Raw genomic sequence first — 16,007 nt, 5'->3', positions numbered from 1 at the left:
CCATCCATCCATCCATCCATCCATCCATCCATCCATCCATCCATTATTTTTACCCGCTTCATACTTTTTGGATTGCGGGGGTCATGAGAGGTGGGAGTCTCCAGTTTGCTGGTGCAGATGGCCCACTATGGGAGTGTGCTGCTTGTGGGACTCAGTTTGTTTGTGGCTCCTCGGACTGATGAAGTCCTAAGGACGAAACGTCTCCGCTACAAAATAAACTGTCCAGATGATCTGACTGAACTTTGTTGCACAAAGATAAAAGGAGTGAAAGACAAAACCGTTTTTTTAATTGTGATGTTTATTTAAAATAACCAAGACAAAATCGCTGCACCAGTAAAAGAGTAATAATCACACACAGACTGATATTTTAAGTATTTTGCCCCCCACATCTCGTAACCATAGCATACCATGTGATGAAAACATAAAAAAATATGTTTAATTGTTAAAAAAAACACCAATTGTTTATGCAACATTTCTGTACTCTATAAGAAATTTTATTGATTATGTTTAATTTTCTATTTAAAAAAAACAACACAAAAGTATGAAAGATTAAAATAATCATACTGACATTTGATGGATATTATTATTATTTAGGACAATCCAACCCATCACTGTAAATAACTTTTTTTTTGTACCAAACTATTAACAATTCTGGGATTATAGATTTGTTTTTTTTTTAAATTTATGTTTATAAAATAAAATTTATCCCTTATAAGATATGTTTTAGAATGGCCTCTTCAATAAGCAGTTTTAAAATGTGCACTTTTATTTCTGGCTGGAACAAACCAATGTCCCAGTTCTCACACTCATGAGCACCTAATTCTAAATCTAAAGGTATTAATTTGGATTAGAAATCACATTTGGATTTAATTCAGAGCTGCAACCCCTACAGCTGGACTTTTTGTTCTCATTGTCTGTAAAACTTTTTAGATTTGAGAAGAGGAACTTTGAGCAGAATTTGTCTGAAAATAAGTAAAACGGTCCACGTGGACTTGATTTTCTCTGCTGGCCAGATGTGAGGTTACGTAGTCTGGTTTAGAGAGTAAGAATGAAGAAAGAAGAGGAGTGCAAAGAATAAAAATAAACTTTTATTGCTTTGTTCTTTGAAGATTATTTATGAATAGTTGTGGTGCACAACCTGTTTGCTCACACTCAGCTTTTCCATCATCGCCTTCATCCTGTTTTTCCCAGACTTTAGACAAAAAGCACCTTATTCTTTGGCTGTGAAACGTTTACAGTACATTAGACCTGCCTCTCCACAGATGTGTGACCGAGAACAGGCTTCAAGCGAGGCTTTGTAAAGAGGAGGTAGCAGCTGTCACAAAGATCAGATCTTCTCCTGCTTCACAGGTTGGGCAGATGTTGCAGGTTCTGTTGAGGGTCCAGCTGAGGTTGAGGTCAGGTACCTGCAGACAGGTACGACAACATAAAAAAAAACACATTTTGATTTCAAGACTGACCCAGAGAATGAGTGTTTTTATGATGGAGCAGTTCAACATACCTGAAGATGGACTTCATCCCAGATGTTTATGTTTTTCGTAGCCTACTGCATTGTTAGAACTGGATCCTGTCGGGAACAAACAAACAAACAATAAAACAAAAACGTTGTGATAATTATTTTTCAGTGCTTTTTTAGGCATAACATATTACCCCGTTTCTTTTGTTGGATGGTTTGTTTGTTTTTCAGTCAAACTACTATTTTAGTCGTACATACATCAAAACGTTTGGCTCACTCAGGAGATGAGTCTTTGACTTTTGGTTTCCACAACTTTTATTTGACTTTATGTCTAAAATGTTCTCTTTTGAGTTCTCGAAATCCTTAAAAACCCATGTTTTCTGAGTGAAATCAGCTTTAGTTTAGTCTTCATATGCTACTTTAGCTTTTAACAAGCCATGTTTAGCTTTGGCCACAAGTATGCTACTTTTAGCTTATTTCTAGTCTTTTAACATTTTTAGCTAGCTTTTTGCTACTTGTAGCTTTTAGCCAGCCTTTAGTTTTGATACCTTTAAGTAGCAAATGGTACATTTTGCTATTCATTGTTATTTTAGCCAACTATTTGATATTTTTAGCTAACGTTTTGCTGCATTTAGTGATAATTGTAATATTTTTTTTTACTAGATTATAGAATTTATTTAGCTACTTTTAATTGATTTTTGCTATATTTACATTTTATTTAGCCATTAGCTACTTTTTGCTTTTAGTCAAGGTTATGTTATTTTTAGTGTTTTGCTTCTTTTTTTTTTTTTTTTTTTAGCTTTAACAACCTATTTTAATCTTTTTTTTTCTTTTTTTTTTTTTTTTTAGCTAATTTTAGAAACTTAACTAAGTATTACTCCATACAGTGTAGTATGGAGTACTTAGAATTCACTGAATTTTAACAGAAAATGAACATTTTCTATTTAGTTTCATTTATTTATTTTATCTGCAAAGATTTGAAACAAAATACATTTTTTTAACTACTTACCAAAGTATTCCTTGTGGTCCTTAAAGGGTTTGTGTCTCAAACCTCGTCCATCTATGAGGAAAATAGTAAGAATAAAACTTCTTATTACACTTGTGCACTTTAAACACAGGTGATAAATGAGCAAAATATAAAATGAACTTCATTAAATCATTGGTTCATTAATTCTGCCAACACACTCAGCCACCCATCATCAGTTCATCTTGTTGCAGTCTAAGTGGTTTCCCAGGTTGCATATTTTTAGACGCATTTAAAAAGAGAAACTTGGCATCTAAACTCGTGCGTTCTGCCAAGTGTCAAGACAGCTGCAAGCAAGGTCCAACATTCTGCCCCCGCCCTCTGCTGCTCCACAAGAACTTTAAAGGTTATTAGATCAGACAAAAAGGGCACTAATTTTGAAAACGTCATTAAAACGTATCCATGTTTGTTTAAAGCTTGGATTTAAAGTTATGCATAACCACTCCTTCCCATGCAGATCAGGACAAAGCTGTTTTTACATACCAGAGTTGCTGCGTTGCTTGATGCACTGTCCCCGGTTTGGGATGCCAGCAGCCGGGTCTCCTGGGTTGATGATGTGGCACTCGTAGCCGGTAGGACAGTGAAGAGGCTCGTCTCCATCCTCAGTTGTACTACAGGCCTCAGCTGATGTGAAGACAAACACATCATACATTAGAAATCTCTAACTAAAGTGGCATATTATCATCATTTAAAATATTTCACCTGCTTCAAATGTTATCTGCCCATTAAATGGCCGTTATTAGTTGTTATCATCCTCATGCTTTCAGACTGCCCCTCCTTGCGGGCTCAGTAGGTTGTTATCACAGAATTATAAGGTTAAGGTTAGGGTTATAGATTAACATAATTCTAGTACTTTATATATTGCTGTACTGTATATGAATTGATCAGAATTTTGCTCATATCAAACAAACAAAAAACCCTCATATCCTCTATTTAAGTGAGTTATTTTTATAGACCAAATTAAAGCCTCATGACTGTTAAATCTGGAATTCATTTGAAGTTAATCCTTGATATCCAGCTTAAAAGTAGTAGGTAAATTGTAAATAAAGGTTTAAAATAAAGTTAACAAAAACAAAAGCTTCCGGTTATCAGCGATAAGAACGTCCCTTTAAACCTACTAGGAGGGACAGTCTGAAGGCAGCCTATTGGGATGATAACAACTGATAACAGTCATTTAATGGGCTGATAACATGTGAAATGGCTGACTAGTTATAGAGTGCGCATTCAGTTTTTTCAGGTGTACTCCTGCGTAAGGCCAGAACAATGACATGCACAAACCAAATTTTGATGGAATGGGAGCTGAGAATGTTTAATTTCCCCAAAAAATAATAATCGTGCAAACTAAATAATTGAGTTACTCATGTTTGCTTCTGCTGAACTTATTGAGTGGTCAGGTGTGGGGACCCACCTTGCAGAACCTCCTCAGGGCCATCTAGCAGCCAGCCGTTACCCCCTAACCACCGAGGCTTGGGCTGCACCAGCCAATCCAACACTGCTCAGAATAAAAACGTAACAAAAACGCAAGTATATACATTTTAATAATGCTGTGCTCATCAACCATTACGAATAAAACTCTGAAAAAGCAGCAACAAGCCAAAAAGGTGTTATTTAAAGCCCACTTGTGCTGCTCTACTGACCTGGTGGGGGCTGAACCGACTCCAGGCAGGCGTATATGCAGCCATTATAACAGCATCGTTTGTGGCGTTCACATTCTGAGTCTGAGCGGCAGCCGGGGACATCACAGGCCCGCTCTGGCAGCATCTGCGGTGGCGGTGGACACCGGTCATTTTTTTGGTGTTGTGTGGACTGGTTGGGGTACTCGTAGTCCTTAAAGGTCAGAAAAAAAAAGAAAGAAAGAAAAGTTGATCATGTTTGTTTCTCTGCTGGCTGATGACTTTCCTTCTACTCTCCAAATTTAAACTATTCAGAGGAATAATTCACTTCATGCTCCTGCAAAGATGCAATAAAGTTTTGTTTTTGACCTCCAGAGGGCAGCAGGAGACCTGGATGGGTTGAGTTTGATTTATTTATTTATTTGTTTTTGCACAGTGGAGCTAAAGGTTGACTTTTGTATGCATGCCTGATTACTGATGTCGTGACCTGAATACGAAATGTGGCTGACTGTGGGGACAAACACCTCCCTGTAGAGTCCGAAGGCAGAAAACACTCCACTGGATCAAGGAAAAACTTACTTTTTAAAAATTGTCCTCGCTAGTTTTATGGAAGTCTTTGTTTTACTGTTTTGTTCTGTTGCTAATAAATAAGTTTTGTGGTGGCGTATAAGTGAGCATTTATCGTTAGAGGTTGTGCACACATGGGTTTTATTATGGCAAAATCCCAAGAAGCACAACTGCTCTCAATTTTTTATATTCTCTTCACTGACTTTCATGGAACAGTCTGCATCGCACAACTAATTATTTTCTTGTGCAACAGAAGAATCAACCACAGACTGTTGTTTAGGTGAAAGTTGTTTTTAATAGATCAAATGTTTTCTTAATTCATAGAAAAAGCTGCTTTTTTAATCATGAAAACTTCTCCATACAAGGTTTGGTCAAATGGAAGAGATGCAGTAATGATTTTGCATGTCTTTGTGTTTGTTTGTCTGTAGCGTTAGCAAAATATCTCATGAATCTCCAGACAGATTTGAGTGAAATTCTCAAACTGATTATTTACTCATAGAAAATGAATTGAGCTCATTTTACATCCTTCAAATCTTTAGACGTGTCTACAACCTTTTATTGCTCCTTTCACATTTTGTTCTGCTTCAGCGTCTTTCAGCTTCCTTGTGCAATTTTAAACTTTTTTCAGCTACTTTCAGATAATTTTTTTTGCTGTTTTGTGCTCTTTTCTGATTCTTTCTGCTAACAACAACATTTATGTGCTTCTTCTGACTTCTTTCTGCTAATTTCAGCTTCTTATGCTCCTTTTGGCTGATTTCTGCAAGTTTCAACTTTTTCTTCTACTTCAGCTACTATTTAGCTATTTTCATGCTAATTTTAACTTTTTCAGCTAATTTCACATTTGTTGCACTCATTTCAAATTTTTTCAGACTAATTCAACAAAAAAACATGCTCTCAAATTCCTTCTTGTAATTTCAGCTTCTTTCTGTTTTTTAGCTACTTTTCAGCTGGTTTTATGCTAATTTCATCTTTTTCCAGATAATTTCCACTTTTTCAGCTCATTTCTGCTTCTTTCAACCTAATTGCCTAATATGTGTTCTTTCTGCTTTCTTCTGCTAATTTAAGCTTGTTCTACCTTTTCAGTTACTTTTAGCAAATTTCAGCTGTTTTCAAATAAATTCAAGTTTTTTTGTGGTAATTTCTGCTACTTTTAGCCTAATTAACTTATTTCTGCTAATTTCAGCTTGCTTTGCTCCTTTAAGCTTTTTTCTGCTAGTTTCAGCTAATTTTTAGCTGTTTTGTGATAAATTTAGGTTTTTCAGCTAATTCCACATTTTTTATTTCATTACAGTCCCTTCCACTTCCTTCTGATAATTTAAGTTTTTTTCTGCATTTTCAGCTACTTTTCAGCTATTTTTATTGGCATTAAATTCTGCTATGTCCTCTCTGCTTTCTTCTGCTAACTTAGGCTTGTGATTCAATTTCATCTACATTTCAGCAGTTTTTAGCTAATTTCAGCTGCTTTTCAGCAAGTTCTTCAGCAATAAGCATTTGCACTGCATTTTTGCAGGAAATGCAATTTCTCTAGTTCTAAAATAGATCTGTTGCTCTCACCATCATTAAACTGTGCCATTTATTTAGCTGCTCCTCCAAACTAACCACAAAAGGAAATAAACCGTTTGGAGCTGATGGTGGTAAAGCAAACACCACGTGTTTTCTCTAAACACACTTTAATTCATTCTGGCAGCTGTGAGTTTAGTGGCTGAATGATCATTAAGGGGTGGGCTCAGACTGAATTTGCTCCCGAGGAACAATGGTGAGAATAGCGTGCGGCTTAGCAGCTTGTAAAAATGTTTTAAAGAGTCCTGAACGTGCAGTTAAAGTTGTTTAAAAAGTGTTTGAAGTCAATAATATTTTTATTTCAAAGTTACTTCCAAGACAAATCACAGTCTTCTTCAAATATTCCTCTGAGATTCAGACTCCCCCTGCTGAGTCACAACTGCACTAATTTGAATTGTACCTCACATGTTGGAATAAGTTTCTCTTTTATTTTAGTATATTTCTTTTAACGCTTGGATTTTTTTTTTTTTTTTTTAGGAAAAATCGCTAAACATTCAATTTATTTCCAGAAACCCCAACAATCATCATCAGCCCTTGTAAGGTTTTGATCATTGAAGAGATTTAACACAAACTCATCTGCAGTTTCCAAAGTTTCTCTCGGATTTATTTGATACGTTTAGGATCTTTAAAATAATTGCTCAGTATTGTTTGTCTTTTAGCAAAACTAAGAATAAACATTTCTACCGACTTCAGGAAACTTGGTGGAGATTTTTGACGCAGTCACAGGTAGAATTAGCAAAAAAGTGGTGCGATTATTTTTCTCACTTCCATTAAAGTTGTGCCATTGGATGTTAGATTATTAAAGTTACTGCAAACTCTGAAAAAATATAAATAAGTATTTTACAATTTATCCTAAATTTATGGACAAAATCACATGAAAGAATGCTGTTGTGGTGAAATGATACAATGTTCTTTCTCTGTTGGTCCTGACATGGACATGTGACCCATTTGGGGAGTACCACACATCTCACCCTTGTGGTGCTGGCTTGGGTGCAGGTCCATGATCCTGAGCATGATTAAGATGGTGCAACAAATGAGAAAATTAACGATTGCATTTATTTATTTATTTATTTTGTGTGTGCATGTGGTTAAAATTGAAGAAAAAATCTTTACAAAATGTTGTAAAGTACTGAGAAGAAACATTTCCTAGTTTAATTAGATCTGTGAATGAGGAAGCCCAAAGCCTGCTCTGATGGGATAATAACATAATGAGCTCTAGCCTCCCTGCTTGTCTCACATCCGATCTGTTCCCAGCAGCTCCTGCGAGACTTTCCTACAAAAGCTCCTTCCTGTTTATGAGAATGTGTTTAGGTAGGGGTTCTGCTGATTCTGTATTAGCAACACAGTGATATGAATGATAAATGATAATCACAGACGACTCTTTAGCGTTTTGCTTCATGTTTGCCAACAAACATCTCAGTAATCTGATTGTATCCACTTCACTGTCAGGGCTAATAGTTTGTCTCTTACTGCTCTTCCATGCTGTTGTGTTCCAGATGTGCTGCTGTGCTTTAATCATGAGCATCATTGCACGGTCCTGCTCAGACCTCTCTGATGTTCCAATTGTTTATTTGCACTCCTTTATACCGTCCTGTTCCCCCATTGAACCACACGATCAGCAGGACTGATGTTCATGTTCTTCTGGGAGCACATTATCTTCTCTGTCTGCATCGCATCACTCTTTGAACTTCAATTTCTGTCTTGTCTCCGTTTATGCTAGCTCTTTAACATTTGATCTCCGCAGCTCATATATTTATTAATTCTTTACTTCTTTTAGTCTCTTTTTGAGCCTCGTGTTCGCTGATTAATGTGGAGTTTGTGGAGATGCCACCAGAGGCCTTGTCTGGCTCCAAAGCTGATCCGAGATCAGCCTGTTGATCAGACTGACAGATCTCAGACAGATGTGAAGCGTTTCTGCTTCCTTTGTGCAAAGATTCGTGCACATAAACACACAACTGCACTCACAGCCAGAAACAGTCTCACTCTCACCACAGTTTTAAGAGCGTGCACACACATTTGCAGCAACATTTCTCATGTTAGACATAAAGGCATCCATTTTTACAAGCATTTTTTACAACCCTTATCATAACAGAATAACATTTGCTTTGTTTTTCTTACCTTACCAAGCTTTTGGTATACTGAAATATTTAAAATGTCATATTGCAAGGTGAACAGGCTCCACCTGACTCTCTTATTTGAGCTTTTAGCTGCTTTTTTGCTAGTTTTTCCCTTTCGGCTACAGTTATGTTAACATTAACTTTTAGCTGTGTTTTTGCTAATTTGATCCTTTCTTCGCTTGTTTTAACTAACATTTCATTATTAAATCAAATCAGCATTCAGCCTTCACACATTTACTTTCTCTGCTTTGTTTCACAACATCATCACTTATTATTTGACCAATCAGTTATAATTTGTTTCCTTCCACAGGTTTTCCTTCATCTCCACATGGTCCATTCCTGCTGACTGTTGATCCTTTTAGCTTTACTGAACAATGTCTTGTGTTGCCAGCTTGGAGCCATCTGGATAATCCTCAGCAGGAGCTATTTAAAAAAGCACAGGCACTTCCAAACCAGCTGTTCATTGCCATTAATCACCATCATCTGATTAAAGAAGCATCACAAGTGGAATCATTTGCTTAAAAGGAGTCAGTATTGTAAATTGCTCATGTCAAAATATCTGCTTATCTTAAGTTTTTACGTTTATATTACTCCTCTAAATATAAATATTTTTGAGAAGAAATAGCCATCATTGTGCACGCTGCATATCTCTGCTTAATCACCATCAGGCCCAGAATACCAGCTGGCCAAACAAAGATCGAGAAGCACAACTGGTTCAACACGTCTGCAGAGCCTCCGTCTTTATACCAGGTGTCAGGACTCTCCACATCGCATCACTTAAAAGAAACGCTTGATTTTAGCATCAGACAGGATTTGCAAGTACATGCACGTCCAGGCAGATGTCTGCGCCAGACTGTGTTATGGCTGCTTTAGATTAAACACTCGGGGTTATCTGTGGTATGTATGTTGAGGGCTTGTATTGTTGGGTTGTGACAACTTGAGTGGCTTTGAGTGCACACATTTTATATTTAGTAAGTAATTCAGTGCAGATTTGATGAAAAATACAGAAAATGTATTGGACATGTCTATTTAACTTGTACTTTTTCTCCACTTTTAATAGTGTTGAAAAGACGTATTATGCTGGTTCTATAATTGATGTCAGCAGCTCATTTTTAATTTTTCTTTTCATTTTTAAGTTTTAATTCTTTTATTTTTACTTCTTTTTGTCTCTTTTTGAACCTCGTGTTCTTTGATTAATGTGGAGTTTGTGGGGATGCCACCAGAGGTCCTGTCTGGCTCCAAAGCTGATCTGAGATCAGCCTGTTGATCAGCCTGACAGATCTCAGACAGATGTGCAGAGTTTCTGCTTCCTTTGTGCAAAGATTCGTGCACATAAACACACAACTGCACTCACAGCCAGACTCACACCACAGTTTTAACAGCGTGCACACAAAATTGCAGCTCCTTATGTTAGATATAAAAGCATACATAGAGAAGAATTTTTACAATTCTATTATAACTTAGAATAGCATTTGCCTTAAAAAAACAACTTACCAAACTTTTGGTATATTCAAATATTAAAATTTTCATTGTGTAAGTTGACCAGACTCTACCATACTGTCATATTTAAGCTTTTAGCTACTATTTTTTTATACCTTTTAGCTGTTATTTTGTTACTTTTAGCTTGCAGCCTCCATCTTGCTAATTGTAGTTTTTAGCTACAGTTTTGCTAGTTTCGTGTCGATTTTATTTTTATTGCGTACATTTTGTAAATCAACATTTTTTGACTAACAAGGCAAAATCAACAGTTACAAAACAGCCAAAACTGAATATAAGATCCAAAAGTACTGAGTTCACTGCAGCTCAAGGCTTTAACCCATTTGTTCAGATATCTGCAGATATTTTGCAGATGACATTAAAATAGCCACCATTGGTAGAAAGTGCACTTCTAGTTATTCAGATGTTTCATGACACAATTTTTTCTGAAACTAGGGAAAAAAATGTATAAAATTTATAGAAGTGATGCTTGTGAATTTCTTAAAAATTGTTTAAAGGGAATATTTTTCATAGTTTCACAAAACATTTTAACATTAGAACGATTCCATTAAAGTCTGTAGAGAATTAAAGGTTAATGTATTTAAATAATGTTGTCAACACATTAATGAAAGCATCTGTAAAAACACTTGATGGTTTAAATGTCACTTCGAGTTTTCAAACATTTTGAAGTTTGCTTTTGAGACTCGAATCTGGTTGAAATCCTCTAAAAATGTTCCAAGCATGACAAATACTGAGCCTGTTGGTGGTCTTGGTTTTGTTTGATTAGACATTTTTTTCTTCCAAGACACATATTTTTGTAAAATATTCCAACTATAATTTGTCTTTCTGCACATCCCTGATGTTATGACTGAGAATGTGGGTGTGGGTGAATATTTTTTTTTTTACAAAAGACGCAGAAAGTTAAAGCTCCATTCCCACATCTGTCTCAGTGTGTTTTAGTTGCAGGACTTTTGAAGAAGAAGCCAGCAGGACTGAGCTTTTGGCCCATTCTGAAAGCAGCAGGAGACGTGGAAGACATGTGAGAGGGAGAAAAACACACGGATGAAGGATAAAGAGAGGAGGAGCGGTGTGTTTGATTCTGAGAGAAGAGTAGAAAGTAAAGTCTAGCGAGGGCAGAAAGAGGTCAGAGATTGAGAACATTGAGGCATGAAAGGTTGCAGAGAGGAAAAGAAAGAGGACAGGAAAGAAATCAGCACAGTAGACTGAGTTCTTGTTGGAGATGATCAGTCAGACACACTGAGCTGAGTTAACAAGCAGGGGCCTGGTCTGCAAGTTCAGTTCCTGCCCTAATAATCCTTTACACACACGCACACACACACAGGCTCACAAACACACACACAGACTCATGCCGAACACCCCATGTGCCCTTCAGTTACTCATATGGAAACCTGAAAATTAGCAGCTTTTCCACCCTGTTGCTCGTTCTGCTTAATGCTCCTGATCAAAACTCAAAAAACTTGGCTGTATGTTTTTTTATATTATTGAGAATCAAATTTCTGCTTTCTTTCCAATGTTGAAAGGAACATTAAACTCTCTCCTCAAAGATCAAAGGTAAAATGTACAAAATCATCATGTTAATGCTTATCATGTCTTTTTCATGTCTCCATGTAGATTTTCACCAATAACAGCAAAATAGTGGGGCGGATATTAATTTCCTGAATCACAAACCACACAAAGTTTTACAAATTGCTTTACATTTTCTGTGAAAGAAAAATGGATATATGTTGCTTAATATTTAATTTATTGTTGTCGTCTTTTGTTTGTGTGTCCACAAAGTTTTTGCCTATATTCTCCCTCCCTGCGGTTCAAGGTTGTGTCTCATGACAAAACAGTCTGGTCTAATAAATCAGAGAAACAGACGCCTCCTACCTCCAGCCGACAGGTGCACAGCTTCCTGAAGTGGATTTCTAATTACGAATCAAAATAATAATTCTGAAATAATACTCCAGATTAACGGTTAAATGGGCAAAAGAGGTTTGGAGAAATCGCCCTAAAAACAAAGAAATGTGAAAAAAAAAAAAGATACAATACATCATCACCAAATCAAATCCAATTCAAGTGGGGGCTGAACCCACAAACACTCAGTTACAAGACCACTGCTTCAACCATTGACTGTTGTTACTGACCAGTTAAACCACTGTTTAAATAACATCCCACCATGTTGGTGGAAGTCTCCTTTTCATTGACTTCTCTCTGTTCTCAGTTTTTTTCTTCTGGTCCCCTTTTTCTGATTCAAGTAGATTTAAAAACAGAATATCTCCACTGTTGGTCTCAGCAGGTTTCACTGCATCTGTTCCTGGGTTTTAGCTCTCGTCAGGTCTAGGTAGAGGTCATATCAACGTGCTAACGCCAGACAAATGTGTCAACAGGGACGAAAATCAGATTCCCCAAATTAAACTTTATTGAACCTGCCTGTTCAGATCACTGGCTGCACATTTAGATCTGCTTGATGAATGCGGGCCATTGAACATTAAACCCATGATGGTAAATAAGTAAAAACCTGGGAATGAATCTCGAAAAATAATTTTAAAATTCACATAAAATAGTTGAAAAAAAACAACCCCACAAAACAATACACAGCAAGCTCATCAAATAAGTCTTTAATTTATATTATTTATTAGGAAGAACTAATTAGTGGGAGAATAATTTATTTAGGTGAACCTCTGCCCCACCTGCCTCTATGGACCGGCCACCACTGCCCATCAGGCCATAGTTTGACATCCATTAAAGCACAAATATATATATTTATAGTTCTACGTTAAATTACACTAGTGTAGATGGTCAGGTCTGTACCATTGGATCTTTTTGTTTTCAAACATTTTAATCTAAAAATAAGGTAATCCCATTTCCCATAAATGATAAAACGTACTGAAACATTTGAAGCTATTATTGATTTGATCTATGTGGCATGTTATTCAGTTTGATCTGATATTCATTGTCATACATAAAAATAAAAAATAAAAAAAAATCCAAAATTGTATAGTTTTCTGAAAGAATATATAAAAACATTTATTGTTCTTGTAACTACAATACCAAAAAAACAAGAATGCATTCTTTAATTTCTGTGATTTATTTTTCCTCCATGTCTCCGGTTAACTCTCCCCTCATCCTGAAAACTGAATGCGTGAAGCAAGAAAGAGAGCAGACTCTGTCCTGTGGTGCTGTGAGCTTTCACCTACTTCCAGCTTGACATAAATCCACATACTCATATGACTCATATTAATAGAATTAGAAGCCCCACCTTATGATTGATCCCTCTTTTCCGTATTCTTCTAGCATTTCTTCCTGTAGACAGAACCAACAGGGACAGCAGGAGCACCAAGCAGCCCAGCATGGTCTGCATCTTCCACTTTAACTTCAGTCTCTTATTGTGGAAATCCTCTTTTCTTTCCTTCTTTTCCTGCTGTTTCAAAGTTTGTCCTTTTAAGTGTTTACTGGTCCTCTGGTGCACTGTATGACTCTCTGGTGCTCGTGTGCAGATATTACCCAAGTTCTCTCCTTCCAACCGGTCCTGGCTTCATATCCGCCTGCAGAAAAGTGTAGAGCAGGAGTACAGAGTAGAAAGAAGAAAGGGAAAAGTGTAGAAAAACAAGAAGAGGGAGTTACGGGAACAAAATGAATGAAGAAAGAAAAGCAAAAAGGAAGGGAAACAGAGCAGCTGCCTGTGCACCAGCTCTGCTGGCTCAATGTGTGCACATGTCTCTGAGGAAGAGGAGGGGAGGTGAAAGCAGGGAAGGCAGAGGGGTTAGTGAGGGCAGGTTCTTTGGGGTGAGACCACCCCTTTCGTCCTCTTGTTGCATCTTAAAACACCTCCTCATAGTTGTACAGATGGAACATGTTTCATTTTCTGTGGCTCTCGTGAGAGGAGAGAAAACAGCAAATCCACTGCCTTTCAGTGGAATGTGAAAACTCTGGAAGTCGTGTTCAAAGATGTGTTTTAACTATTCACAGTCGAACACTCATGAATGCATCACAGTTTTTTCTTTATAACAAGGCATGCTGATATCTCAGTGAATCTGTGAGTTCACCTGGTATGTGGACACAAACTATGTTGGTACACTTCCATAATAATTACAAAGCACAACTGATGTGACTGGTCCAACAAGTTTCAGTTGTCTCAGTAATTGTAGAAATGCCTCCCAGAAACATTCAGACTCATCAACATGCATTTTTCTTGTATGGCTTTTGAGTATTTTTTGCTAATAATGGAACCCATTCTGTGTCTTCTACCGTGAAGCCCATTACAATTCAAAAAGTGACGTTTTGGATGTTTTACTTGGTTCTTTGTTTATCATCCACACCATTAATCTGATTTACCTTGGATCAACATGTCCTCTTAGGCCCTGTTTAGACTACAACGATCCAATGAAAACAGATTTTTCCATTTCTATTAACGCATTTATATGAAAACATTTTAATTACAATCTCTGAGTACACAGCAACGGTAGACCTGGAAATGCTGTAATTCCTCTGCCATGCCACTAGTTGGTGCTATGTTATTTGAAACTTGAAACTCTTAAGTGCGCATGCGTTAAAAAAACAAAAACAAAAAATATTTATTTAATTTTCGATTATTTAAGTAAAGAGACAGAAAATGAGCACTGTGTTGGAGAGCCGTAGTTAGATTTATCAGACTCAGAAGCATAAACTACTCTGGTATCCGCCATCGTCGATAGTTTCGTCTTCGGTGGATTGTAGAAAAACGTTATGTTTTACGTCATACTGCGCATGCGCCAGTGATTCTCTGACAGAAAAGATCCATTTTTTTCTGTTTACACAATAACGGACACCGGGACGTTTCTGAAACATTGCACTCTGGAGCCCGTTCTCAAATTGTGTCGTTGTCAGAGAAAACATTTGCTATTTTCGTGTAAATGAACAGCAGAAACACAACAAAACTCTTCCATTTTCACCAGAAATTGTTTTCGTGTAAACAGGGCCTTATATTCAACATCTGAAAGCTTGGCTACAATCCCATAAACCTTATACATTATGTCCATTGGCATGTTTCCCTTTAAGAATGTCTGATGAAAAGCTCGAAGGCATCTGTGAAGCTAATTAAGGTCAAATAAAGGTCATTAAGGTTTAAAAACAAGCATTAATAGTCAGTTAAAACAGATCTGTCCATGATATTTTAACATATCTTTGTAAAAACACGTATACATTAAACAACTGCTTTGAACTGAATCATTTTTCACAAGAAATGAAGCATTGTTGCAGTGCTAACAGCAATGATGTGTTTTGAGAGGATGCAGTGGGATTTTAGTGGCGCTGACCCATAGAAACTGATGGTATGTGGTGTGTTCCAGGGAAGAGGGGCCTCTCTGTCTTTTTCTTCATCTTGTGCTTCACTGGGCTTCCCTTCTCACATATCTGCAAAGTTGCTTTTTTCTTTAAACTGGGGCACCTTCCACATACTTCCACCACCACCACCATCCCTCAGATTCTACCAAACGTCTTGCTCTGAACGGAGGGAAAGAATGCTAAGCCTGCACAAATCTCAGTTATTATTAGTTTTACAGGAGCCGGGCTAATGTCACCGAGAGGCCCTGGCTTCTCTTACACAAAAGACAGAGAAAAGAGAGAGCAGAAGGGGTGGTGGGGGGTGGGGGTAGAGATAGTGGGAGAGGACAGTGGTAGAGACTGCATGGATGAGTGCATGGGTTAGATAAAATGATGTTTTTATGTGACTTGAACTCTTACCTTTGCCATACTCAACATTTAAAGTTTTTGATTAGTTCTTTACAAGACCAGCATATATCAAAAAGGGTGAATACTTTTGCAAGTCCATGTAAATACCTTTCAGTCTTTAGGAAATATCACCTTTACAACAGGAACAAGAATGTGAGTTAGATCTTGTCTGGTATTTTGAAGCAGAAGTGAATTCATGTTGGGTCCACAGTAGTAGATGGTATGCTGCAAACAGCCCAGACACTCACAAACCTCGTCCACTTCCTGTCAGGGTTATAAACTGGAATTTACTCAGAAGAACAAAACAACTCGTGGATTGGATATTATGTAGAGTAACTCACATAAAACAGATGAAAGTAACACTGGAACTTCACTCATGGGACTAGATATTCTTTATTCCTCCCACTGGTAAACAACAGAACTTTTGGTTCGGTTACAACAGAAAGCTGTGAGTCATTGTGTCAGCAATACAAGAAAAAAAA

The 16,007-nt window shown here is 37.1% G+C and overlaps 1 protein-coding gene across 1 annotated transcript; it reads right to left on the bottom strand.

Annotated features, from left to right (window-relative positions):
• Positions 1-360: 360 nt before the first annotated feature.
• On the bottom strand, positions 361-13,535 carry wfdc1 (WAP four-disulfide core domain 1). The gene is made up of 7 exons (XM_037682704.1): positions 13,076-13,535; positions 4,118-4,307; positions 3,889-3,972; positions 2,964-3,104; positions 2,466-2,516; positions 1,502-1,567; positions 361-1,406 (listed from the first exon to the last, which is right to left on the bottom strand). The coding sequence occupies exons 1-6, from the start codon at positions 13,175-13,177 to the stop codon at positions 1,515-1,517; spliced, it is 621 nt and encodes a 206-aa protein (XP_037538632.1). The 5' UTR covers positions 13,178-13,535; the 3' UTR covers positions 361-1,406; positions 1,502-1,514.
• Between the last annotated feature and the right edge of the window lie 2,472 nt (positions 13,536-16,007).

This window comes from Nematolebias whitei, chromosome 10, assembly GCF_014905685.2.
Source record: "Nematolebias whitei isolate Nwh7 chromosome 10, NemWhi1, whole genome shotgun sequence".
Taxonomy (NCBI): Eukaryota; Metazoa; Chordata; class Actinopteri; order Cyprinodontiformes; family Rivulidae; genus Nematolebias; species Nematolebias whitei.
The sequence above is the reverse complement of the archived record's forward strand: the minus strand, read 5'-3'. Positions and strand labels throughout refer to the sequence as shown.

Excerpts from the sequence above, each read along its gene's own strand:
- wfdc1 (XM_037682704.1), bottom strand. The coding sequence starts at position 13,177 with ATGCAGACCATGCTGGGCTGCTTGGTGCTCCTGCTGTCCCTGTTGGTT. Across the intron at positions 4,308-13,075 it reads AAAGAGGGATCAATCATAAG|GACTACGAGTACCCCAACCA; the intron begins GTGGGGCTTCTA and ends CTGACCTTTAAG. Across the intron at positions 1,568-2,465 it reads GGACCACAAGGAATACTTTG|GATCCAGTTCTAACAATGCA; the intron begins GTAAGTAGTTAA and ends TGTTCCCGACAG.